Below are 25,408 nucleotides of genomic sequence, written 5' to 3'. Positions count from 1 at the left end.
TATATTAGTGCATCACTGTGGGGTGAATGGGGTGATTGTTCAATACCAAGGGAGACAAGCATGATTTTACCTGTTTCTGAGATTTCTGGCACTCAGAATTTATAGGTTAGAGGGAAGATGTTCTATTAGTTTGATTGTTTTTGTAATAATCCTAATTTACTCATGTCGTCTAAATGTGACTTATTTGTTTGTGTCACTTTACAGATTAACACGGTTTAAATAGAAACTGAGGGGTGAAGTGTCAGTGTTTCAATAACTACTGGCTGCTAATAAAAATCAACATAGCTAATATATTACTTAGTGCCCCTTTAAAATCATACTTGACTTACTTATAGGTTTCATCACAAAATTCTGCATCCTGCATAAATTTTATTTCAAATTTATCAATATTTTAAAAATTTAGACAGGTCCATCCTTGAAAATATTCCAGTCTTCTAGGTAATGGCCTTGAATTTTTTTGTCTTTGGGTGTTTTTATACCTTTTAGCAACCTTATTTTAGAAAAGTGGATAGCTGCTTTTAGAATTTAATGATGTTTAATGATGATGTGAAGGAAAACTGTGGAAGCAAAAACCAGCAGGTGACTGATTTTGTCTATAATTTAGTTGTTTTGCTCTCTGCCTATAGTTTCTGTTACACTAGGCTGGTTGTCGAAACGCATCCTGGTCCAAATGCAACTTAAAATATAAAACATGCAGTTAGACGTTTTGTTAGATTAAGGAAAAAAAATCAAAGGAGCAGCATTCTCAGCATCACACCAAAGCTTGACATGCTTGCCTCTCTCTGAACAAAATGATCAGGTGTACATTCATCGGACTTTGGCTGACTCTAGACAAGAGGAAACAGGAAGATTTTTCATTCCATGTGAGTGTCCCAGTGTGCACACATGCAACAGGTTAGAGATATGGTAGATTCCCCAAAACCACACAGCAGAACATTTAGCAACGAGACAGAGAAAAGGTATGGTAGCGAAAATATTAGATGGGATGGATTGAGCAATACATTTACAACACCAAATTCCTTTTTCTTACTGTTAGAACTATAAACAAACTTTTTTCACTTTTTGGGAAACATACTGATTCACTTCCTGTGTGACAGTGACATGAGAGGATCGATACCACCCGCGCTAAGTATGGAGCTAGAGCCAAAAGGCTATTAGCTTAGCTTAGCATAGCATAAAGACTACTTGAAACAGCAAGTATAGCTGTCTCCAAAGTTCAAAAATATGATTACCAGCACCTTTAAAAAACCCAAATTTCATGCTGTAGCTTGTTTGTTTAATCTGCACACACGCAGAAATGCAAAAAAAGAAACCCAGTTTGTGGTTTTAGCATGAGTTAATCACTGGAACAATTTCTTGATGAATAACAGGTCATCATAACGTCACTGCAACTGCCTGTTGTTTGCCAAGAAAGAGTTACAGCATGTAACTCCAGATTAAATGACTTATACAACATGTTAAGTGAGCTTTAGAGGTAATGGTAGGCATATTTTTAATTTTAGACAGAGTCAGGCAGGGCGTTTAAGCTAAGCTAATCGTCTCCTGGCTACAGCAGAGAGACAGTAGAATGATATCAATCTTCTCATATAACTCTCAGAAAGAAAGTGAAAATGTTGAACTATTCCTTTAAAGCACATCACGTCAAATCTGTTTAAAGAAATTAAAGTACTTTGTGACTTGCCTTTTTTAATAGAAAGATTACAAAACACAAAAAAGTTTCCGTTACTTGTCCGCTTTTAACGTTATTGTTCAATTTGGTGACCTCCCGATGTGTCGTGTGTATGTGCAGTAAATCCACTCCCTCGTGGGCATGCACTGTTTCCGGCCATGTCATTAAGCTTGTGAAAAAAACCCACATCCCGCATGCCTCCACTCCCCATCACATGCAACAAAATTGATATAACATTTACCTCATCATCATAGGATTTGGGATACCTTGTGAGTGCTCACTATGATAACCATTATTACCAATTTCCATACTGAAAACGAAATATCGCATACAAAAAAAAGGGATGAAAAATGTAATGTGAGAGACATGGCATGCTGATAAGACTTTTAGAGTAAAAATGCTTATTTTTGAGTAGCCAAACTTTGCAAGAGTATTAGGACATAAACATTTGTTGAGTATAAACCATAGTTTTTTCTTTTTTTTATTTACACCTTAACTTACAAAAAACAGGTGAACTTGTAAGGTAATGATTGCAAGAGCCCTTCATGAAAGGTAAGGGGCACTTTTCAAAGGTAGCACACGACAAGAAGCCACACCATCCACCCATAAGAGCAATTCCAAGCTTAAAAACGTAAACCAGCACCAAGAATTTAGTAAACAATTCTATGTACAAGATCCAGAGAAAAGCACAGAGTGATAGAAGTTGAAAAGCAGAGGGGAGGTGGGTAAAATGTCTTACGTTTTCATGGGAATTGTCTCAATGCTATAAAGATACACAAAAAAAACAACATAAAAATGTTATTGAAATGTACCAGAAAGTAGCCGCATGGCAAGAAACGCCACTTATTGAGACATTATGTTGTATTGATGTAAAGCTGTGACCAAACCAGAGAGGGTGGACAAAATGTCTACGAAGAAGAAATATGAATTGACAAATGCGCCAATGTTTCTTTGTAAAGTGCCAAGTGCTTGACAGAGAGGAATGAAACCAAAAATAATACAAGATATGGAAGATGGAAATAGTAGAAATGGTTATCACAAAGTAAAATGCCAAGTCCCCGAAACAGAGGAACTACAAAGAAGAGAAAAGGGAGGAGAAAATAAATGAACAATAAATCAGTAGAGTTACTGTGACAAAAACAAAGCCTTTTGAATCTTAAACACAGATGTTTCTAAGGAATAAAAGAAAACTCAATATTCTCAAATAATACTACAATTCTTCAAGAGGGCAAACTACAAACTGAAAGGTTTCTTCTTATAAATAGCAGTTAAGCTTGAACTTTTTGCAAAGAGCAGGCAAATAAGAAACTAGAAGCAGAAGGATGTCCTGCAACCATGAAGATCATGTAAACTACCTATTGCAATGACTACATACTATCTATTAGACATTGCTAATCATCATCTTTTAATCTCATCAAGGGGTTCAGGACATATTCTCTTATTTTATACTCTATATACACTATAAAATACAAGATAAATGTGCTTTATATACAGTAGAAAAGAAGCAGTAAACTAAAAACTACTCACTCGTCGTAAACATCCTCTGTGTCCATCCTGCGGTAGTACTTGGCTAATTTCACTGCTAGGATGACACTCGGGAGCAGGAAGAGAGTGCTGCAGCCCAGGCCCATCCAGAAAGTGTTCTGTGGAAAACACAAAATATTACATTTTGATCATCTATTAGTACTAAAGACATTTATCAATTAATTCTCAATCAATTAGATGATTGACGGAAAATTAATCGGCACCCTTTTTTGATAATCAAGTCATTGTTTTGAGTAATTTTTGAAGAAAAAATTTAAAAATTATCTGGTTCCAGCTTCATAAATGTGACTATTTTCTGCTTTCTTTAGTCCTCTATGATAGTAAACTGAATATCTTCAGGTTGAGGACTGTTGATTGAGACAAAACAAGACATTTGAGGTTGCACCTTAAGCTTTGGGAAATAGTGAAATAGACATTTTTCACCATAATCTTACATTTTATAGACCAAACAACAAATCGATTGAAGGAATAATTAATCAATAATGACACATTTCTCACTTTTGTTTGACATTTAGAAGCCAAATGATTAGAATAACACACAGATGAATCAATAATGAAAGCAATCATTAGTTGCAGCCCCTCAAGCTATTAATAAAACAGTTGTAAATGTATATTGCATTCTTGTGTATGTTTACATACTTACATCAACTAAAACTGAAAAAAACAAAAGTAAGCACATTTCAACTAAACTAAATATCCCAATAAAACACTGGTTGTCATTATAAACTTAATATTTGTGTTTTATACTGGCTGTGACATGTATGTTTATATGTAAGTATTAGACCCCAATAGACTGTAGTTAACCACCCTAGTCTTTCATAATATTTTACCACATGATGAATGGGGTTTGTGTTCCTGTATCACATTATCATTACCATAGAGTCAATCAGGAAACTGCAAGCTATGATTTCCACCGTGTCCACCATGTTGCTGAAGGGCTTGCACGGTGCGACCTCCATGGCCAGCTACAGAAAGCAAGATATAAACAGGAAATGTCAGTCACACAACTGATTCAAGAATACAGACTGTAAATCAACATATGACTGTTTTCAGATTGCTAATGTGAAACCCTCTCATGTTACCATACCACTTATTGAAACTGTCACTGCACCATTGCACATTGCACAATAGACCTCTGTGCTTTAAGTGAAAACAAGAACATTGAGATTGAAATAAAGATTGAAATAAAAAGGTTCCACAGACAGTTCTGAGATCAAAAAAACAGCTTCAGGCTTCAAACATCCTTTTGACTTTGTTTTGACCTCCTTAGGTTAACTACAGCAGAAACCAAATGTCCCACAAAGCAAATTCCTCATATTTATAGAAGTTGTAACTGTTATATTGGTCTACTCTATATTTACAAGAAAGCTCTTGCATAACATTTGAAAGTCTTTTTGCCAGTAAATAACTCCACTAGGTTTTTGACTAAATGAACATAAACATATAAGTAAATATAAGTAACATATAAGTTAACAAATCAATACTTACAGATGTTTTGACCCATTCTATGTATTGATGGAAGTAGCCAACAAGGGTCGCTGTGTATTTTTCTGTTTCCTGAGGAAGATTAGGACATCATATTAGTTTAAAATTCTTTAAAATCGAGAATATAAACAAAGAAAGGAATCCTGTAGTTACCTGCTTGATTAAATGTGTAGCATTCTGGGAGATGAGATACTGTGCAACTTCAATGGCATCAAGAACTGCTAAGACTTTGTTCTGTAGAAAGGAAACAAGAGATTTAAATTATTTTAAGGCTAAACTTAGATCCAGTTTATAGACTCAGACTGGAGGGCTGGCTTTACTCACTGGCAGGTCTGAGGCTGTTCTCTCCAGGAACCTCATACTCTGGTTCAATGCACTCTTTAGAAAGGAAAATACAAATTAACACCAGCAATGTCAAAGGTCAGGGGGTCATTTTAATACCTGGAGACGTATGCTGATGAAACATGTGAGGACACCAGGCAAGACCAAAACCGACTGACACTTGATGAATAATATTCTGTTTTCAGTACGAGCATGCTGAAGAATTTTGGTCCAAAATGAAATATCCACAAAGTAAAGAAAATGTTTTCTTTCTTACTATTATTGCTTTCATATAAAATAATTACATAGAATCCCTTGAGTGGTTCAATGAAATAACTTTTCTTTTCTCAAAGCATGGTTTGACGTTCTTCGAAAATACATGTCAAAGTTAGATGAGAAGATCGATACAACTCTCATTTAAGAATGGCATCAATCTTCTCATCAAACTTTTTGAAGAATGTGAATAAGCGTATTTTCCAAAATGTCAAACTATTCCCTTTGAAGTGGATACTTGGTAACATTTTGGCACAAAATCCTTCGTTGTTAACACCATAAATGACCTTCACTTGAATGTAAATACAAACACACATACAATATAATACAATAGGATCCAAAATTACATATAATTTCTCAGATGACTACATGTCATTAGAAAGACACAGTATTTCTCTAAATGTTTCATATAATGGATGGAGACACTAAATAAACAGGGATGGAAACATTTCTGCTTACCCTTGCTCTAACATATTTCTTGAAGTTGAAAGTGGAAAAATCAAAATCAAAAGAAAAAACAAAGAAAAACATAAAAAGCTGAGTTGGAGCACATCACTGGTCTAGTAGCTAGTAGCTGTAAATGCTTGATGCTTTTCAAAAGAATAGCATTGCCTTTGACAGAGAAAATAAAGCTGAATATTTAATTTGTTTTTCACAGACATGACATTTTTGATGACATATGCCTGAGGGTCAAAAACATTCTGCTTTTGCTGATGTAAAATGAAATACTGAAATATATTTTCACTGTCAAGGATGATGCCATTCTCTTCAATACACATGTGCATGAAGATAACACAGCAATTACTCTAACTCAGTAGCTTTCACTTGATCCATACAACACATTACAACCGCTTATGTTGGATAACATTTTGGTGCAGACTTTCTTTAAACCTGCATGAATTGATTTTTTGCCCAGTTGGGGACAGCACAACAAGCTGTAAATCCATTGGCACATGGCATATTATCAACTTACAAAGTTGATATAGTTAACATGTTAGCAAACAGTTACTTATTCACACATCTCATGCCACCTGACAAATGCAGGTCCAGTATTCTACCAACTCCTGAGGGGAATATCTGTCCTTTTATCAGTTGATGCACCACTATGTTCACCCGCCAGTCGCTAACTTTGTCTGTCGTATGGTGGATGGGTAGCACACAGTGGGTTTATCAGAGTTTTTTCACTGCTGCCTGCTGCTGCAAAATTAACTGATAAGAGTGGCGAGACTGAATGAAAACAGTAAAGTTGCAGGCCATAAAACCAAAATAATGGGCAGAAAGATGCTGAAACGCTAAGAGGGACTGCAGTCAGGTGATAATTTTATGTGGTTTGTCACTACAACTGATCCCTTTCACATTTTATGAGGTCATCTGATGCCTTGTTAATATAAAAGTATTGATTAGAGCAGCTTTAAAGTCTACTTCAAATAGAAATCTTTGACACAAGATTCACAACACATGCTGGTAATAAATAAAAACATAACTTATTGCACCATGATGTTAAAACTAATGTATTATACAGAAAGTGCCAGTCATCTACCTCAATGTATCCTTAAGGGGTAAATCTTTGGTCCCTTGGTCATTTTTTGCCACATTTTCCTACATTTCCCAGAATGCCTTTTAGCACCAGTTGAGAATGAGTAAGTATGCATTGCTTTCTGGGTGTATACATGCATAAATGTATGTGGAGAGAGCAACAGTAACAGCATTTTACATTATAAGAACTGTGGCTGCATTGCATTCTGGTCTTTTGGGGCCAATGTGGGTGAGCAAATTGGTCTCTCTGCTTCTTCTATGGTGGGTTTCTGTATGACTGCTAAACTCTGGTGCAAAATATTAAGTTGAGAAATTCTTCTTATAACACACACCAGCTTTGCTGTGACAACACGATAACAAAATTAATTTTACTGTAAGGAGCTGTTTGTGCATCGTTTTTCGGCTTTTAAATCTAACCAAAAAACGATCCAGGCATGAATATTTGGACTGAAAACAGATTACCATAGCCTGCTCCATGGGGATGATTTGTTGACTGTGGATTTGCCGCAGAGTGCCGACGTAGCCTTTCAGAGCAGTCTGCAGAGGGCCTCTGGGCTGAAACACACAAACAGACAGAAAAACACACATTTTGGTAAACATCATTTATCCATACACAGAAGGAAATTTAAAGCCATACATAACAGTCAAAATCACGTCAGAGACTCCAAGTTATTTGTTGTTTTCCTTGCTGAAAAACAGTGGTAAATTTATTTGCTTATAATTCCTTTCTCTTCTATCATATAAAAGTCATATTTTCCCCTGTCATGTAGAGGCATCAGGTGCAGGAAGTTTCATCAAAAGGAAATTTGGTATTAACTATGGATATCAAAAATGCTACATGTTACACTTTTAATTTGATGCCATAGCAGAATGAACAGACATCAAACTTTAAAATAAATCCTGCTTTAATAGACCCTTCTTTTAAATTAAAATATCTGTAAGCTCCATCCTGCTGGAAGATCCTGATAGACTTTCCATTTAGAGGTGAATAAATATGTTGTGTTGGCTTCCTGAACCCCATAAATGCATGGCAGAGAGTTTAGGCAGAGCTGTTGGATAAACACAGACCAAGCTTGGAGAGTAAGGGCAACCAAATCCAACATCAAGCGCCCCCATGGCATTGTAAATAAATAAGTAAATCTAATTAAGTAACTATGTACTAAGGAAACACTGTGAAGCTGAATAGAGAGGATGTTTGTATATCAGCCAGTATGGCACCAAGGTGCTCTTACCATGAGGTCTGTCTGGGCCTCTAGCTCTCTGGCAAATGAAAGCAGGTCCACCACAGTGACTCCTTTGTTGACCTGCAGATAATCAGGTATAAGTAAGAGAAAGACATAATGTAAACATTCTTGTCTGAGAGACAACACTGGGCGCAATGTACTCAGATTGCTTTCTGGTGATAATTTTAACTGTTACCTTTTCAGTTACTACCACCCATAGTTAATGAAATAGAAAGTTGTTGCTTACATATGTTTTTCAGTGTGTTACTTTTTGCACAGTAAAAATGGTAAAAAAAATCTGACAGCATCTTGGACCACTGGTAAGTAAGTAAAGAATAAAGAAGGTTGATATGAATAATATTGAAAAGCTATAAAAAACAGGTCAGCATTAAATTTTAAACCATGTCAGTTAATAATTCCTACATTGACAAAGCGAAAACTTAAGTACGGAAACGACTTAATTTTAAAATTGAATATCATCACTAAATAACAAATACAACCCTCTTTTCACCTTTCCATAAAACTGCTGTATAGAAAGAACTCACTTATATAATGCCCAAGATCAGATCATATTTTAAGCTGCACAGAACTCTGAACGCTGATTAAATCAAATTAAATGGCTGAAAACCTGCAATAATTTGATGTGAACTTCCTGTAGTTTTTACCACAGTGGGTCTAATCTTTCAAACCTGAGACAGGGCTAAATTTACTTCTAAAAGAGTATAAAAAGGTGCTAAGTGAAGTGCTGCAATCATGCGTTGGACATAAAAATCTCTCATCCTGAACTTTGGAGTGTGTGAGTTGTGCGTCAGGACAGGCGGTACACTTGAGTGGAGTCCTTGAAGCTTTTTCTTTTCCCTCTTTCTTTCTGGAAGTAAATTTAAGTGAACCTGACCATTAGTGTTGGAGAAGACAGGGGATGCCAAGTCCTGGCTTGTTCCTACACACTCTTTGCCTTGGCAGGAGTAGATTTGGATAATCGAGCTTCAGTGGTCCTCAACAGAACGCAATGTACTGTGTCATGTCGCAGCTCATATCAGGTGAAGCACGGCTGCCTGCTGTATGTTAACTGACAGCCAAGTAGGAGGCTGTTAAACTGAGCCAAGCTATTTCTGGCAACATACCATTAAAGTACAAATGTAATACAATAATATCAGTAACTGTGTAGAACAATCTGTTGCTAATATTTACACTGACCTTTCATAAATACGCTGGGATTTATGGTGAGCTAACACTAATAAACTGACGTCAAACTTGCACAAACTGGTATCACAAAGATTAAGTTTATCATTTTTATATATTTTTCAATCAGATCTTGTTTAGTTAGTGTGTGTGTGTCTCTGATTTGTGTGTGTTTCCAGCTCATACTTTCTGTTTGTATATCATGGATGATTTAGTGCCGGCTTGTAATTTTGTTTCTGCTGCTTCCTGTGTGGCTACCTGTTGTCCAATTACATTTGTGTGTTTCCCCGCTCATTCATGCACAATATGAGCATGTCTGTTTGCCCCTACGGGTCTGCTCACTCAGATGTATCAGTGTGTATCTGTTTGTTGTTGTGTACCTCTTCCAGGTAGTCGGCGTAGTTGATTTCTGACAGTCCTGCTTCAGAGAAATCCAGGAGGTTCTGCTTGCCCTCCGCCTCTAACAAGATTATTCCCCTTAGGTCGATCTTAACACTGTCCAGCTGACCCACCATATCCTTAGTAAACTGCAAACAACAAAAAATAGTGTACAGAAATACATCTGAAAAGAGTCATATAATACAGCTTATTTAACGGTCAAGAGGGTCAGTGTTAGTGTTTGTATGTGTTTATGTGTGTGCTAATTCTCTAATTTTATAACCTTACATCAAAAACACATAGTACTTGGACTTATACACGAAACTAACTTCCAAGGCTTTCTGATACTTTCATAAAAGCAGAGCTATTAATCTGTTTAAATCTATGTACAGCAGAAGCAGGCAAATATTGTAATTATACATAAACATTGTTAACGTAATGAAAGGCTAACAAAAATTCACAACAAATGTTGGCACTAGAGTGAGAAAAGATCTTAAAAATATAGCTTTGATGCAACTCATATCCCACTGGAGTGGCATTTTTTTTTTAATGTTGTTTGTTGTTTCTCCTTGTGTTCCTACTGATATATGCATCCCTGCACATAATAATCTCTTTTAGTAGAAAACATAAATACAGTCTAATTAAAGACTCACATATCTATATACCAACTGAACTAGTAGCCTACTTCTCACATGTTGAAGCCAACTGGGCAGGATGCAAAATTCCACTTTGTAAAATAGTTCATTAGTTCATCACTTCATTTTTTGTCTCTTATGAAATTAACCATAGAGATATCTTGGGAAACATAACAACAATGTGCAATTTCACCACCAAAACAAAGAGAAAACATATGCCTTTTTTGCGGCACAATAAAGAGAGCACAACAAAAATGTTGACAATTCCTCATATTACTGAAACTGTATGTTCTCATATGGATTGGATTTCTTGTCCAACATATCAAGAGAACTAAATCTCCAGATTATTTTTCAAACAAATAAACAAATAATTCACTTGAGTTAACAGTTTATCTGGGAAAACTGTATCTTGAATCCAGTGACAGTACATATAAAACATAATGCTTTACTGGTAACATAAAGTGTTTTTTCCCTGTTTTTGTTTTACTGATTTATACTGCAATAAATTTGTATTAATCTGGGGGCTGAAGCTGATTTTGTCAAAGTAAAATACATTAATAGTTAAATTAATTTACTAAACAGTGAATACTGACATCAAGAGAGTGTATTACTGTAACAACTACGATGTACTGCAGTACATAAATTACAGACTAAATTACTGGATTAACACTAACTGCTACAAGATTTTCGATCAAGTCATTGCAGTGTGTAGAATTTGGTGTCATCTAGCAGAACGGACTTGTCAGAATTGGAATATAATATTCATAAGTATGTTTTAATAACCTGAAATTCAGGGGTATTCAGTTTGTTGCAATCTGCAACCTCACCACTAGATGCCACTAAATCCTACACACTGCATCTACTGTAACCACTGTAACCCATTAACATTGCTAATACGGATACAGACAGAGAGATACAATACTTACGGACACATCATGACCTATCCAACTGTGCAACTGTAAAAATAAAATACCCTATCTCATTTTAATTCCAGCATTTGTCTGCCTGTGGTCGGGTTTAGCGGCTAGATTCAGACAAACATCCCGCTCAGAAGGCATTAATTGCCGATTGTCATAGCTACATGGTATAACAATTATTGGCTAACTGCTAATGTAATTTTGAGATGAATGGTAATTCCACATTTATTACACTCTCATCAAATCTAGTCACAAAATAAATGAGCTTAAAATGTTAGCTTAAAAACATATAAATTAACATTCTCTTCTGTAGTTTAGCGTAGCGGGTATCTCCAAAAAAATGAGGGGACGTTGGTAGCTAACTTTAGGACAGCTATTGTTAGCTTGTTAGCTGGGTAACGCTAAAGACAAATGTTAGCCGCTTTCTAACTGCTACACAATGGTAGGTTAACTTAGTTAGTTAGTTAGTTATAGTTATTGGTCTCCATATTATGTTGTGGGGATAATTTAAAATGTTGTGAGTAGTCAGGAACTGGCACGGGTGCATATGGACAATGCTGTAACCTAATTTAATGAAACTCAGAGAGAGTAAACCAGACAGACGATAGATAGATAGATAGATAGATAGATAGATAGATAGATAGAACACTTGAACAATGAGGTACAGTAGTAGTAGTACTGTATGTAAAAGAAGCAAATAACTAAATAGACTATCTCAAATATAAAAAATAAATATAACAAATAGAAATAGAATAGAAACTAGAGATACTAGAGATAGTGATATAACCATAACTATAACAATAATATACTATTTGCTGAGTATAGTGTTACAGTACAGTGTGTTAATATGCTATAACACACTGTACATTAGTGCAAGAAAGTCACCTAATGCTTTAAATCATTAGTCAGCATAAAACTAGTCAGCTTATATTATCAGACCATTCGATGCCATTACATTCTAGCACAATTTAATAGATCTATAATATCTATTTTAACAGTGGCCTGGTAGGGAACCATATCTCCTAAAGAGAATAAAATGCATGTTATTACTCATTAAAGAGAGATTTTCTTTTATGTCAAATTGACATATTTTCCCAATTGTAAATATTTTATCAGCAGAGATCAAACAACATTATCTGTTATAATTAATATGCCTCATCATGTCATAAGATTTTGATACCAGCTTACACAAGAGATAAAATAACTGACTTAACAGTCTCTTTTACTGTGTGGAAATCAAACATTTGCTGGCACGAAATGAAGACAAATGACCAGTGTGCAGAAACAGACGCAACATGGGACATATCAACTGTTGCCTAAAACGAGCCAAGACAGTCTTGCCAACTGGCACGCAAGTACTGAATATCTTTCAAAGGCAGAAGTGGTTGGCTCAGGGTCAAAAAGAAATAAAAACTTACATCAATGTAATGTCTTTGGCATAAGCTGAGATAAAGGCTGAAGCATGTTAAAGCTTTCAACTGTCAGTGCTTACTTTATTTTGGCAGCAAAGAAATCATTAGGTAATGCTAACACAGTGCTGCAGCCATGGATGGAGAATTTTGGACACTCCATCACTATTAGCTTAGAGAACTACATGTCCAAATTGCACACAAATTAATTTCTATATATTTGGATGTGGTGTTGATGGTCTCTCACAAGGCAATGCACAACAGCAATTAGAGGGGTTAAACATTCTTAGAAAGTGCGAGTAGCAACTCCTCTCTAGAGAAATGATTTAGCTGATCATCTCATGTCAGTTTAAGAATCTCCCAGTTAACCTTTGATTCATATCATATCAGCATTTTAATCAGATCATCTTAATAGTTCTGGATCATGACCTATATTTGGAGTAAGTGGCTCGTGAAATACAGTAGGCTACAGCTGTTAATTTAATGTGTCAGATATATTTAATTAACATTTCATATATTATGCTATTTATCTCATTTACGGGCTGTAAGTACAGGTTGTGAACATTTAAATAGGATGCCACTAAAAACTGTAGTATTTCTGCCATTTTCAGTCAAATAAAAGTGATTAGATTTCTTTGAGTTGTGGTTATTTTAGCCTGTAGTTACTTACAAATGTTTAAATGTAAACCTAATACGATTTGATAAGGGATTCAAAAGGATTTTGATTCAGTAAGTGGATACTAATTTGATCAAATGCTATCGAACTCCATTCTTAACTGGAATTGGCATCAGCTCAGAAAACAAAAGACTATTCTGTGAGAAAACAGTTTTTACTGGCTGTTTGTGAAGTTTTTTAAATGAGAAATTAATGATTAGTGTGCAAAAAGATGCAACTTGATGATTTCCTGTCAAATAAAATCAATACTGCACATTTGTTTGTTAGTACACACTATGTCCATAATAGCATTTGATGAAGACTACTACATAGCACAAGTTTATAGTTTAAAATTAGCATACATTCTTAGAAACCACAGCTACCTTACTGGGTGCTTATTTTAAAATTGTAATTAGAGGTCAGCAAAATGTCTGTATCGTCTGTATATTTGGCTCTAACATAATAGTGACATCAGAACTTAGAAAACTGTAACTTATATCTGTGATCAGTTTAAATAGCACTGCTTCCTAGCTTAATATCGCATGCATCTAGTATATGTTCTAGATATATGAATGATTAACTTAACATTTTGAAGAAAAGCTTAAATTTCAGATTTGGATATTTTTAGTATTCCATCTTCATCAGTTAGTTTCTACTCTTGAGTAAAGGAATAAATTAAAACAAAGACACCCAGATACAACATATAACAGAATGCTATTAATGGTGTGTGTTGAGTTTACTGACCACTGTAGTGTTCAGGAAAGAGGAGATGTTGAAGACTTTGTCCAGACGCATGGCTGAGTAGATGCCTTTGTTTTCTTTGCAAGTACTAAGAAAGACAAACATACACATCCAAGTACAGGCATGACAGAGAAAAAAGAGGAGAGAAACGTCAACTTAAATGTTTCAGTCAGAGTGAAAATATTTGCTGCCACCAAGTGAAAATGACTGGAAGTACATGACACACTGACAGGTCTCCTGATAGGAAACAGTGTGATATTCCACAAAAGCTTTGAATAGCTGCTAATGTTCCATGATAACATTTAGATTGCCACATACCATATAGACTCACATAATGTACACAGTATTAGCACTGCTTGCTTTTTAATGGGAGAAGATTGTTGAAGCAACACTGCTCTATTTGGAAATATAATGACTGCAGGTCTGCCATCCCGGTTACTGAGAATATGCAGCCTCTCACTGGAGCGAGATGATGAAAGCTGATGCAATGTGTGAGAAAGAGGCTGAAGAAAAAGCAGCATAGATAGTGTAGAAAAATGATGCTAATTAGATACTCAAGGTTAATAACAGTTCTCTCTCTCATTTGCATCCCCATCCATGGAGTTAAAATATTCAGTTGCCTGTTTGATGCCTGACTGAAAGCCTGCGCCAACAAACTGCATCATCCAGTACTTCTACAGACTGTAACTGAATAAATGGCTTGTCCTGCTGCAAAATCCTTGCAATTTGGTAATTAAATGTTAACATTACATGTAGTAAACAGTAAATCAAATTGTTGAGTGAGCCGTGACAAGAAGAATCATCACTAAAGCCTTTGAAAGGTGGCAAACATAACATTGTCACCCAAATACATAAAAAATGAGTTTGCTTTGCCTGTACAAGCTCTCTGAAGTCAGCTCAAGGTCTGAGTCGTTGTACATGTAGCCAGGGATGAAGTTCTTCCACTCTGGGTTGACCAGATACGGGGTGTCCACAACCTGGTGAATCAGAGAGTCATAAAGAGGATGTGTGAGACCCAAACAAAGCTTCATCTAAGCTTTTTTTTTATCTAAATGAGGAAAAACATAGTTTGCAATGAACATCTTTTTTGTGTGTGCTCTATGTTATTAATACTGTACTACTATCAGTTTCACTGTAAATGAAAAGTGCGGTACAAATTAAATGTATTATTATTTTTTGTTATTCATCTTGTATACTATTTCACTATATTATGTTAAGGAGAAGGTAAATCAAATTTCCTTTTATTAAGAGAGCAAGAAAGCAGAGATGGACACCTAAGGTAGGCACAGGAGAAAATGCTGCAAGGATATCAATTTCAGAAAACTGTTTAATTTACATTTGTAATGAAAGACGTAAAGTTTCGTTCTCTGTTGTTTCAAAGTACTGATACCCTTAAAGTAAAATCTATTTACTTAAAACTATTCACTTATTTAAAAAGACAAATTACTTTTGCTTTATAAGAATTTTAAACTTGTGGCAAAATGAAAGTTTCCACATTATGGATGACATAATTGCAGTCAAATTTGGACCTAATTCAAATGACAGCATGCCACCTACAATTGGGAGCAGTGGCTATTATTACAATTCCACCAAAGAGACACTGACTTGTAAATATTACAGAGGAAGAACAGTGTCTTGACTTAATCTGTCTGACAGACATGCTCATTCATGGATTTAGTTATATGATTATGAATTCTATGGACTAAAGACCATCGAGTCCAAAGCGGACTGGATGTATCAAACACAAAAAATGTTCAGTATGAAAAGTACTTGAAATGTACTGTACATATACATTCTGTGGTGAAGGAGCCTACTTGTATTTGTAATTTTGGGGGGACCCCTTTATCATTTCTGGGTGCAAATGTTCCGTTTCTGACTCTATGACTTACCTTAAAGAGTTCTTTAGTGTGGAAAGGTTCACAAACAAGTTTCTCTATGTTTCCTCCTGCCAGGAAGATGATTGTCACCACTCCCATCAGCACCCAGGAGAAGATGAAGCTAAATCCAACGCCGCTGTGGAGAAGAACAGACAGGACCTCAGGTATAGCCGAAGCAGAGAAAAATAGTAGAGTTAAAGGTGAAAAGGTGAGCAAATGTATCTGTCACAGTAAGCAGTGTCAGCTAAAAGCCTTAAATGTTAAAGTTCTGCAGAAATTAAAGGGACATGAAAAGTAGCACCAGTAGAAACCACTGTACTGTAGGATAGTACTGTAGACTGGCAGGCAGAGGGCAAGGAGGTGAAGGAGCAGCAGTCTAATAGTAGTATTACAATATTTACAGTGGTAAAAAAGTATTATTTTCACACAGAAGGTGTTGCCTTTTGTATTTTCATCTTGTGGGGAACAGATATACTGTAAATAAACATCTTCTCTTGAGGGAACACAATGTTATGTTGTGCCAACAAGTTCTGCATGTACTGCAAACAAGATCTGCATCTATTTGTTCAGATATTTTTTGGCATATGCTTTGTTTGTGTAAGCTTTCTGTAACAAATGCACCTCTGTTCTTCCTTCCTTCATCTTTTATATCATTATGATCATACACTATGCCCTGGTCTTCTTTACCTTTTAGACATGCTGCAGCATGTACAGATGCTATAGAAGTAGCAGATGTAGTGGCAGTTATACTAGAAGTATTAGCACTTGAACAAGTACTAAAAATACTAGTAGGCTGGTGTACCATGCCAATCAACTTGACAAATTGACATTAAAACTATGGTTGTGGCAACACTTTTTGTTTAAGATCTTGAAAATCACTGAGTTGTCATGTGCATAGTTGACTTACGCCATGAGCATTGTTCCTCCTGTATTAGAGATGCAGCCTCGTGTTGTAGGCGAGGCGTGCTTGTCATATCCCAGGGTGCCACACAGCAAGCCCAGGTAGTTGAAGGCCAGGACCAGGACCACCATGCAGCACAAGGCAATACAGCCAATCCACCTGTAAGCAGCAGCAGGCAAAGCTAAACAGTTAGACCTCTCACTGAAGGTGGCCTCCCATAACATAAACAGGATAACATCTCCCACCACAGCTACAGTGTATATTAGCATCTGTGTGTCCTGCCTAAGTGTTCTTGAGCAAAACATTACTCATTATAAAACAGCACATGAGTTAAGTGAGGTATATTAAAATTTAATACAAAGCTTTTAAAACTGATATATCATCTTAGGTTTCCCTCCCCTGCACTATTTTAAACTGAATTAATGTAGAAGATATATGAATATTTCATGAATGCAAAATATTGATGCAGGCTAATATGGTACACTTAAATTTTACATTACTTGTAGATGAGCCTGGTCAGCACAGACAGCATAAAGCTAAATGTCAAAGCTATAGAAAGTGTCCACATTACAGTATTTACAATGTAGTTTCTGAATTTCTTTTTCTTTTTTTTAACAAATTTGATTAGGTTTGATTTATGCCAGGGAACGATTTGTACATTTATAATTTTATAATTTATAATTGTAAATTTTATAATAAAATCTTTTTTAAGTCAGTCTACCTGTAAAAGTCCATTTGGTCAATTTCAGGGTAGTGGTCCTCAATCTTGGCATGGGCATGACTAATGAAGATGGTGAAGTTGGACAGGGAGCTCTGCACCGGGAACACCTTAGAAATGCTGCTGATGTTATTGCCAATGTCGTCCACCAAACTCTGTACACCTGAGAGAGCAATCGGTTTCAGTTAAATAGCTTAGGTAAAGACACTGGAAAAAATACCCAAACCACCTTAAAGTTGCACATGGTAAAACTTGAAATTCAGCACTGAGAAACTGATGTAATATGACACGAGTAAACTGCAAACAGTAGGCTTGCTAATGTTTATTAGTGCATCTGATTTGTGATTGCACAAGATACCTTAGGATGCCAAAGAGCTTTAAATATTGAGATTTAGGCTGGTAAAATGAATATGCTGTATTTCCTCAAATAAAAGACAGTCATCAATTAAAAGCCGGGTATCCGATATTGGCGGGTGGTGTGGTTGATAAGGACCAAACTTAAAAACCACGTTACTGTGCTCAAATGCACATAACAGGGGAGGAAAAGAGACATACAGACAGAAAAGGTAGAGTATAAAGTAGTAAATGAGTAAAGATGGATGTCAACAGCAAGGGGCAAGGAGAGTGATAAATCCCAGTAATTCATACAATCCAGCAAAGCAGTAGTTATTAGATGAACATGTTTGCTCTCAGAAAAGGGTTTTAGAAATGTAAAATGTATCTTACTCTCCACAACACCTCTGGTCTGTTCAGTCACCATATGTGGCGTGTCATTCAAAGAGGAGTAACCCTGTGACGGGAAAGAATTTTATTAAAATGAGTAAACAGTGGGACACCATATTGAGATTAGTTGCCTCAATAGTTCATAATGTCAGACACCTACTAGATGTGATGTGGTTTGACTCACTATTTCTTGCCTGTACAACTTTCTGTGTTGCTCTCTCTGTGCTGTCACTATCATTTTTACAACTATGCATGAAACCACGGATGCATTGAATGTAAAGGATAAAGATTCCGAACATTTTTATTTATTCAGTTTATTTCTCAGGGACAGTGCATATTAATAAACATTACTGTAAATATGCAGGAATTAGCCGAGAGGCTAGTTTTCATCCATGAATAACATGGCAGACTAGTCATCTCAATGAAAGCAGCTTAACTAGTGTGCACACTGTCATAGGCACCCACGGGTGCCAATGACGATCTGTAGGACCTAATAGTTCAAAGTGTAAAAGTCCACAGAGACAGATTTGTGTGATGTTCAGGGAATTTTCTTCTTAGTTTTACAGCAATTTGTTTTATAATGGACGTGTATAGCAAAAGGTTTTTCAGAGTCAATGGGCATCACGTTACTGTGACCACAACACCAAAACTGCCGCATAGCAGGATGGTTGCTTACTAAAACTCAAAAAAAGCAACAAATTCATGCCTGTGCTCAGGGCGTTGCAGTAAATTGCTGCAAATAAAGTAACTTCTTACGTGCACTGACAACAGTCTAAGATTATCTAGTGAGAATATATGTAATAGTGCTCCAGGCTCACCCTCTGGACGATAGCGCTGAGGTCTGTTTTCAATATGTTGTTCATCCTGTCCAGCTGAGAGTTCACGTTGGGTAGCTGAAATACAAAACAAAATAATGAGACACGAGTAGTTGCCAAATCTTAACCCTAACTTAAACCTTAGTTGACATCTTCCCCCTGTGTTATTTTCACATAAGTTTTCATTGTGAAGGCACAATCTTTACATCATTTATGTCTACTCCATGTCATCATTAGAATGTGTTTAATTCAGTTTTGTACCCGTGTGAAATTGGCGCTGATCTGCAGCTGGGACAGTGACTGGCGGATATTGCGGCACAGCTGGGCAGTGGTGGCATCCGACTCCTCGTCATGACAGCCAGGGTCATTTAGGGTGCGGTTAATACTGACCCGCACCAGGCTCAGGTTAAAATTGAGTTTTCCTGTTCCTTCCTGAAGGACTTCGAGAGACACACTAACATTCTCCAGGGCTTCCTTGGTTTCTCGCATGGCTGCATTAAAAGAGACCAGATATGAATAGAGAGAGACAAAGTGGACTGGATTGATGTTATGAGGGAAAACCAGGGCATGAAGAGGATGCCCATCAAAACAAAGGACTGTCTTAACATATTTTCCCTCCTGAAAAGTGAGACCATTTCCTTTGTTTCTGATGCAAACTTACATTGTTCTTACAAAATCTAAAACGAGTCAAGGAGTGAGTAGATGGAGTGTCCCTATTTCAAGATATTGCCACATGTTTTAAGAAAAACAGATAAACCTTTCCCATTAGCTAATTTATGTTTTGAGGTAACATTTTAAATAGGAAGATTTGTTAGGAAAGGCTTTTCTTCATAGCTTGGCTGCAAAATAGCTCATAATGATGAATATTTCATTAAAATCCTCCAGTTCTGTCCTGGGACAGTCTGTGTAATTGTTACAACTTGAAGTGTATAAATGTAGACTTATTTTCAGAGCAGTAAAATAAATGTTTTGTCAAATATGAAGCTATGATGTTTCTGACTGACATCAGTCCATCCGTGGTACCATCATGTATTGATAAGTTACCTATGAAAGTGGACAAATGGTTTAATTCACCAAGTGACAAATGTGGTAACAATATCATCATCACAGCAAAAGGACATAATATTGGCTCATTATACACAAAAACACAGACACATACAGAACACATTGTACGTATGCACTTATTGTAAGAACAAGGCCTGAGCCGAGATTAACTGTGCAAGCTGTGGTGCTTGTTATTGAGTTTGGAGCGTGGTGTGTTCATATTTGGGTGTAAATCTCCATTATCTAAAATTAGACTTTTGGCTACCAGACAGCAGTGATATCTAGCAAATCATAACAAAACAGGAATTCTGCAAATACTGTGAATTCATCAGCTCCTTCTATCGAAAATGTCGCTGTAACTGAGGTCTTGTAAGTTGGACGTTTCCACAGCAAGTGAATGCACCACAAGATAACAACCAGTGTTTGTTAACAACCACAAAGCAGCAGATTTTTAAAATTTAACAGCATGCAAAACTCTGGCATCCTCGAACATATAAAATATGCAAAAATGTAGGAAGGAAACAGTGAATTTACTAGTAGCTAAGTGCTTTAAGTGATTAGCAACACTGTAGGAAGCGAAAATACAGATAGATGCTGTATGCTAAATACATAAATGCCTTATTCACTTCTACTTACTGAAATATTCTTTGTATTTCTCCAATTACGAGTCCTTTGTATTTAGACAGTTTTTGTATCTGATAGAACACAATACTGGATACTAAAACCCTTTGACAACTTGGCTCAGCCCTTGTAAGAACAAAAATAGTGCACAAACACTGAGAACACAACTGTAATCACAATCATATAATAACTGTGGTCATCTAATCAGATGTTCAGTCAACACACACAGCAATGCACTTCACTTGATTGCTACAGGCATGCTTGCTGACTGCTGTCTCATCGGCAGTACACGTCCAATGTCCTGCCAAGTTTTTTTTTTATCCCTTGCAGTCGATACATCCGTTATTGGCTGCTTGTTGTAATACATTTCATGAGTAAAATTATTCTTTCATAGTCAGTTAAATATTCAAATATGTGATTCTTTTGGATTGTTAAGACTGGATTGTAGTTTCTAGTAAAGAGTTAAGTAACTGTAATTAAAAACAAAAAAACAAAAACATAATTTTTATGTTCACTTTACACAGAAGGACACATTTGGAATAGAAGGAAGGGAAATGTCCAGGTGCAGGTTGATGTTGTGTTAGGGTTTTGGCATGATCTGGGGGTGTCACTAACTTAAAACTGCACTAGGCAAGAATGATGGGAAAGTAAGATTCCCATCCCCCTCTCTCTCCTGTTTTGCCCCAACTTAACTGTCTGGTGACACTTAAGTTCACGGGCATAAAGTTGTCTTGTCATGCAGGAGGTGGTGAATTTGACCTTACAAACAAAACAAAACACAAACATTTTTTCCTCATGGGTAGCATGTACACATTGCATCAAAAGAAAACCAGACTTAAGAGAGACAGTGGAGCCTGCTGTGAAAAGATGTTTTGCACCACCTCCGTCCCCTCCAGTCACTATGAGCAACAAGTTTAGATTCAAGTTCAACACTTAACTGATCTCTGTGGTATCTGGATGGGCAAGTCCTTCAGACACACTCATCCGTTGTTTGAGGTTGCCAAAGTGTGAAATTGCTTAGTGCAGTTTTAATGTATAAATGGCTTGTTGTTCATTAAGATGGCACTTGGGTAACTGATAGGTCCAAATGCTCAAGGAAGATCACAAAGGAACAAATCATAGGAGCAACATCGGTGTCAAAGTTCACAAGGTCAGGGGTCAAGGGATCATAGGTTATTATCCAGTTATCGTTACCTTTGATGGCTCTCTCGATTTTCACTTTACGGAAAAAAATAAAAAGAAAAATTGTGGAAAAGAACATTCTTAACTGTTATTAGAAAGTTTTATCATCACTCACAATTTATAAGTTTCACTAAAAACTTACATTTTGAAATTAGATCCCAAAAACGTTTCACTGTATATTATATGCATGGCAGAATATGTCAATTGTAACAGGTGATTTAATCCTCAATAGAGTTTTTAAATCATGTCACAGCATTTACAGCGTAGTTTTAATAGGATGAAAATATAATTACGTGATTATAATCCCAATTGTGCAGCTGTAGCCTGAATTCAGCAGCTTTCAGCCGTCAGTAACCTGATGGTATCGTAACTGAAAGCGTAACTGAAAGAGGAAATTAAAAGTCAGTGGATGTACCTCCAGCCATATTGAGTACTCTGTCCAAGGCAGGGTGGACCTCCTTATCCAACTGATCGTGTATCCTTCCACCCAATAATGGACCTATATCTGTGGAAAACACAGCATCAGATCAACAGGAATAAACAGTATTAACAGTCCATTATGTTACTTATTATTATGTGACTCTCCCCAGATTTCGCTCTCTGTTCAACCATCTCCACTTGTAATCTTATAGTCGGCTGGTATAGAGACACATAATATGTTTGTGTTTAAAGTATGCTGTGCTGATATTGCATTTGCTGATCTTAACTTTCAGTAAATAACTGCCTGGAGTGCTATTGCAGGAGAAAAGTAGGATGAATACTCAAGAGATCCTCTATAACAGTCACCAATGTAGCTATCTAGACCTAGTTATGTCACAAATCTGTTGTGAAAACAAGTCAAGGAAAGTAGACACAGTACATTCAGATAATAAGCATGATATGTGACCAAGAGCAAGAACTCAGTGAATCTTTTCTGTCCACTTCATTCACTGTCAGAGGCACAGAGAAGGTCTACTTACTATCTAGGTCATAGATGACTTTGTTCTTGGCTGTGGCGTATTGGGATATTAGGTAATCAATTTGCTGCAAACAGGAAACACAACAGAGCAGAGTTTCACAAATGGAGGCACATGAAAATGTGTTTATTCTACTCTACACATAGACACCAACAAGCACTCTGAAGCATAATTTCAGCGTTATGTTAAGTAAAGGAAATGAAAATAATACAAAACTGGGCTCCATAAACCCATAATAAATAAGCTAAGAATCTGGTCGGATGTTGAATGAAAACACACCAATTTAACTCCCACAAGTGAAGTGAAAGTGAAAAACCTGAGCTCCTGAAATTTCATGGAATCAGACACATGTCTTAGAAATCAAATATGCAGCTCTCGCACATATAAGAAGTGAGAAAGTTCACTTTTCCCATCTTGAAGGTATCATACAAAGGAGGCATAACTAGAAACGACAGTAGACTGACAGGGGGAAAAGCACACTGGGACATGAGGGTCTTATAATTGGGGAGGTGTCTTCACATATCAAAACATGTGGATGTTTCGACTTGGTTGTTTCATGTTCAACCATGACTGAAGCTTCTCTCATATCCTACATGTTACCATTACAGCTTAGTTTAATATAGTAAGCAAACAAGTGTCCAATTCATGGTTTTATCATACAGTGTAATTTGTAGAATTGTGACAAAGTTGCTGGTAGAGGAACATAAGGATTCTGGTTTGTAAGACAACTCGTTATAGATTTAAATGCTTATGTTTAGCTCATAACATTATATGATATTCGTGGTCGTGCTATAGGACAGCTCTGTGTAATACCATCGGTGTGTCATTAGCGAAGGTGTGCAGGTCTCTCATGTTGCTGTTGACCAGCCTCCGTATGTTCTTCACTTGAGAGCTCAGGTTCTGGTTGGCAGCGTACGCACACAGCACTCCGATCCTGCACACAAACAACAAACACAAACACTGTGACCTTTCTGTTACGATACAGAGCGATCATGCTGCTCAACGCTACCCTAGAAGGCCGGAGGTGTGTTTTATAGAGCAGGATGATAACATGTTATCAACATTAGGGGTCAGTATGCACCACCACATTTCTTTTTGCATTTTCTTAGCAACTTCAATCACAGTAAGTGCACCTGTAGAATGAGCTTCATTTTCTTGACAGCCAGCATTACAAAAAAAAAAACATGCAATCACAGTAATGTATGATTGTCAACACACAACTATTAATCATCATTCCCTTTTTAAATCTAATTATTATTATACTATAATTAAATTAAATTATAATTATAAATGCAAATAGCATTTACTGTAAAACAAGCATATTTCTAACTGAGTGGAAGCTGGCACAAAAAAAGCTAATGAGAACTGCACATTTGTTTCCAAAATCATACATCAAAAGAAAAAAATTACACATACTCAGTGACCGTACAAAACGACAGGAAGCACTAAATTATTTTATTATTATTATCATTATTATTTAAGCACAAGGTTTGTCTGTCTGCATTTTAATGTGAAAATAACTTCAGGAGAATTTATTTCCCAAGCAATTTGGAAATCAACATATAGCAGGAAATGCAGGTGTGTCTACATTATGCTCTGAGGCCTTATCTGTATAATCTGAAGTCCCTGGCTTGTAAACATATTCTAATTAAATGCGAAAACACAGAATTGCACAAAGCAGACCATTAAAGTGAGTCTCTTGCACACTTCAAACAGACCTGAGTAGCTCGGTACGAGGCTTAATTAGCTTGAGAAACATCAAGGGAAAGACAGCCCATAATATTAAGCTGTTTCCATGACTCACTCTCATCCCAGTTGAATTTTCGGCTCAGCACCTCACAGCCAGCAGCGTGCTTGTAAGTACGTGTGTGCACATGTTTCCATTGCTGCATGTATGTGTCTGCAAGTGAGCATGGCTGGGGCGATTAACTTCAGAACAGATGGTGACAAAAAAAAAAAACCTATGTAAGATGGATTGTGAGGTTTTTTGTGACGGTACAGTTGTATAACACAGAAAATCTAATTTATAGAAATGCTTCAGTGGAATAAGCAGCTTTATGAATGATGCAAGATGACTCGCAGAACAGAATAACAAACGGACTGACTCAGAAGCCACTGGGAAGGTTTAGATCAATGGAGATGAATCAGGGTGTTGTGACTCACTGTATAATAAGGCAGAGGTATCTGTATGTGAGCCTGCGTAGCTGTGTTTCTGTGAAGGTATGCATGAGAGCGAGTGTGTATGTATATGACTGCAGTGCATGCAAAGTGAGGTTATGCCCCATTCCTTGTCTTATTGCTTATGCATGAAAAAAGTACTCTGTGTGTCTGTGTGTTACAGTCCTGTGATCAGCAGGCGCTGCTGTAGAAGTCTCCCTTTGTGGATATAATCCTGTTAATGCAATGTAATCTAACCTGCATTATTCTGTCACATTAGAGATTGTACGGTGTGTGTAAACACTGAATGTACAAAAATTGACACTGAAAAGTACACTGATGAAGTGAAACCAGATAACAGTCATTATACTCTACAGATTTACTTCATTCATTAATTTGATTCAATCTGCGTAGATATGCAAAGTGGTTTAGAGAAGGCTAGGGC

At 36.5% G+C, this 25,408-nt stretch overlaps 1 protein-coding gene across 11 annotated transcripts in view; it reads right to left on the bottom strand.

Moving 5' to 3' along the window:
• Window positions 1-25,408, bottom strand: part of prom1a (prominin 1a) — an 82,618-nt gene that overhangs the window by 5,740 nt on the left and 51,470 nt on the right. For 3 of the 11 annotated variants that reach the window (XM_067599922.1, XM_067599921.1, XM_067599924.1), the window contains 22 exons: window positions 23,620-23,740; window positions 22,810-22,873; window positions 22,266-22,355; window positions 21,863-21,886; window positions 19,265-19,494; window positions 19,007-19,081; window positions 18,192-18,255; window positions 17,469-17,628; window positions 16,754-16,906; window positions 15,859-15,982; window positions 14,843-14,946; window positions 13,973-14,057; window positions 9,615-9,761; window positions 8,062-8,133; window positions 7,292-7,384; window positions 5,024-5,077; window positions 4,853-4,933; window positions 4,703-4,771; window positions 4,090-4,179; window positions 3,197-3,312; window positions 2,409-2,432; window positions 1,911-1,979 (listed from right to left, as the gene is read on the bottom strand). In XM_067599922.1, coding sequence (XP_067456023.1) covers window positions 1,911-1,979; window positions 2,409-2,432; window positions 3,197-3,312; window positions 4,090-4,179; window positions 4,703-4,771; window positions 4,853-4,933; window positions 5,024-5,077; window positions 7,292-7,384; window positions 8,062-8,133; window positions 9,615-9,761; window positions 13,973-14,057; window positions 14,843-14,946; window positions 15,859-15,982; window positions 16,754-16,906; window positions 17,469-17,628; window positions 18,192-18,255; window positions 19,007-19,081; window positions 19,265-19,494; window positions 21,863-21,886; window positions 22,266-22,355; window positions 22,810-22,873; window positions 23,620-23,740 — 2,109 coding nt within the window. Of the gene's footprint in view, window positions 1-1,514; window positions 2,742-3,192; window positions 3,313-4,089; window positions 4,180-4,702; window positions 4,772-4,852; window positions 4,934-5,023; window positions 5,078-7,291; window positions 7,385-8,061; window positions 8,134-9,614; window positions 9,762-13,972; window positions 14,058-14,842; window positions 14,947-15,858; window positions 15,983-16,753; window positions 16,907-17,468; window positions 17,629-18,191; window positions 18,256-19,006; window positions 19,082-19,264; window positions 19,495-21,862; window positions 21,887-22,265; window positions 22,356-22,809; window positions 22,874-23,619; window positions 23,741-25,408 lie in introns of those variants that run through there. The other 8 variants (XM_067599923.1, XM_067599925.1, XM_067599926.1 and 5 more) reach the window with 7 other exon arrangements.

The sequence above is a fragment of the Thunnus thynnus genome, chromosome 9 (genome assembly GCF_963924715.1).
Source record: "Thunnus thynnus chromosome 9, fThuThy2.1, whole genome shotgun sequence".
NCBI classification, from domain to species: Eukaryota; Metazoa; Chordata; class Actinopteri; order Scombriformes; family Scombridae; genus Thunnus; species Thunnus thynnus.
This window is presented reverse-complemented; position numbering and strand designations above follow the sequence as displayed.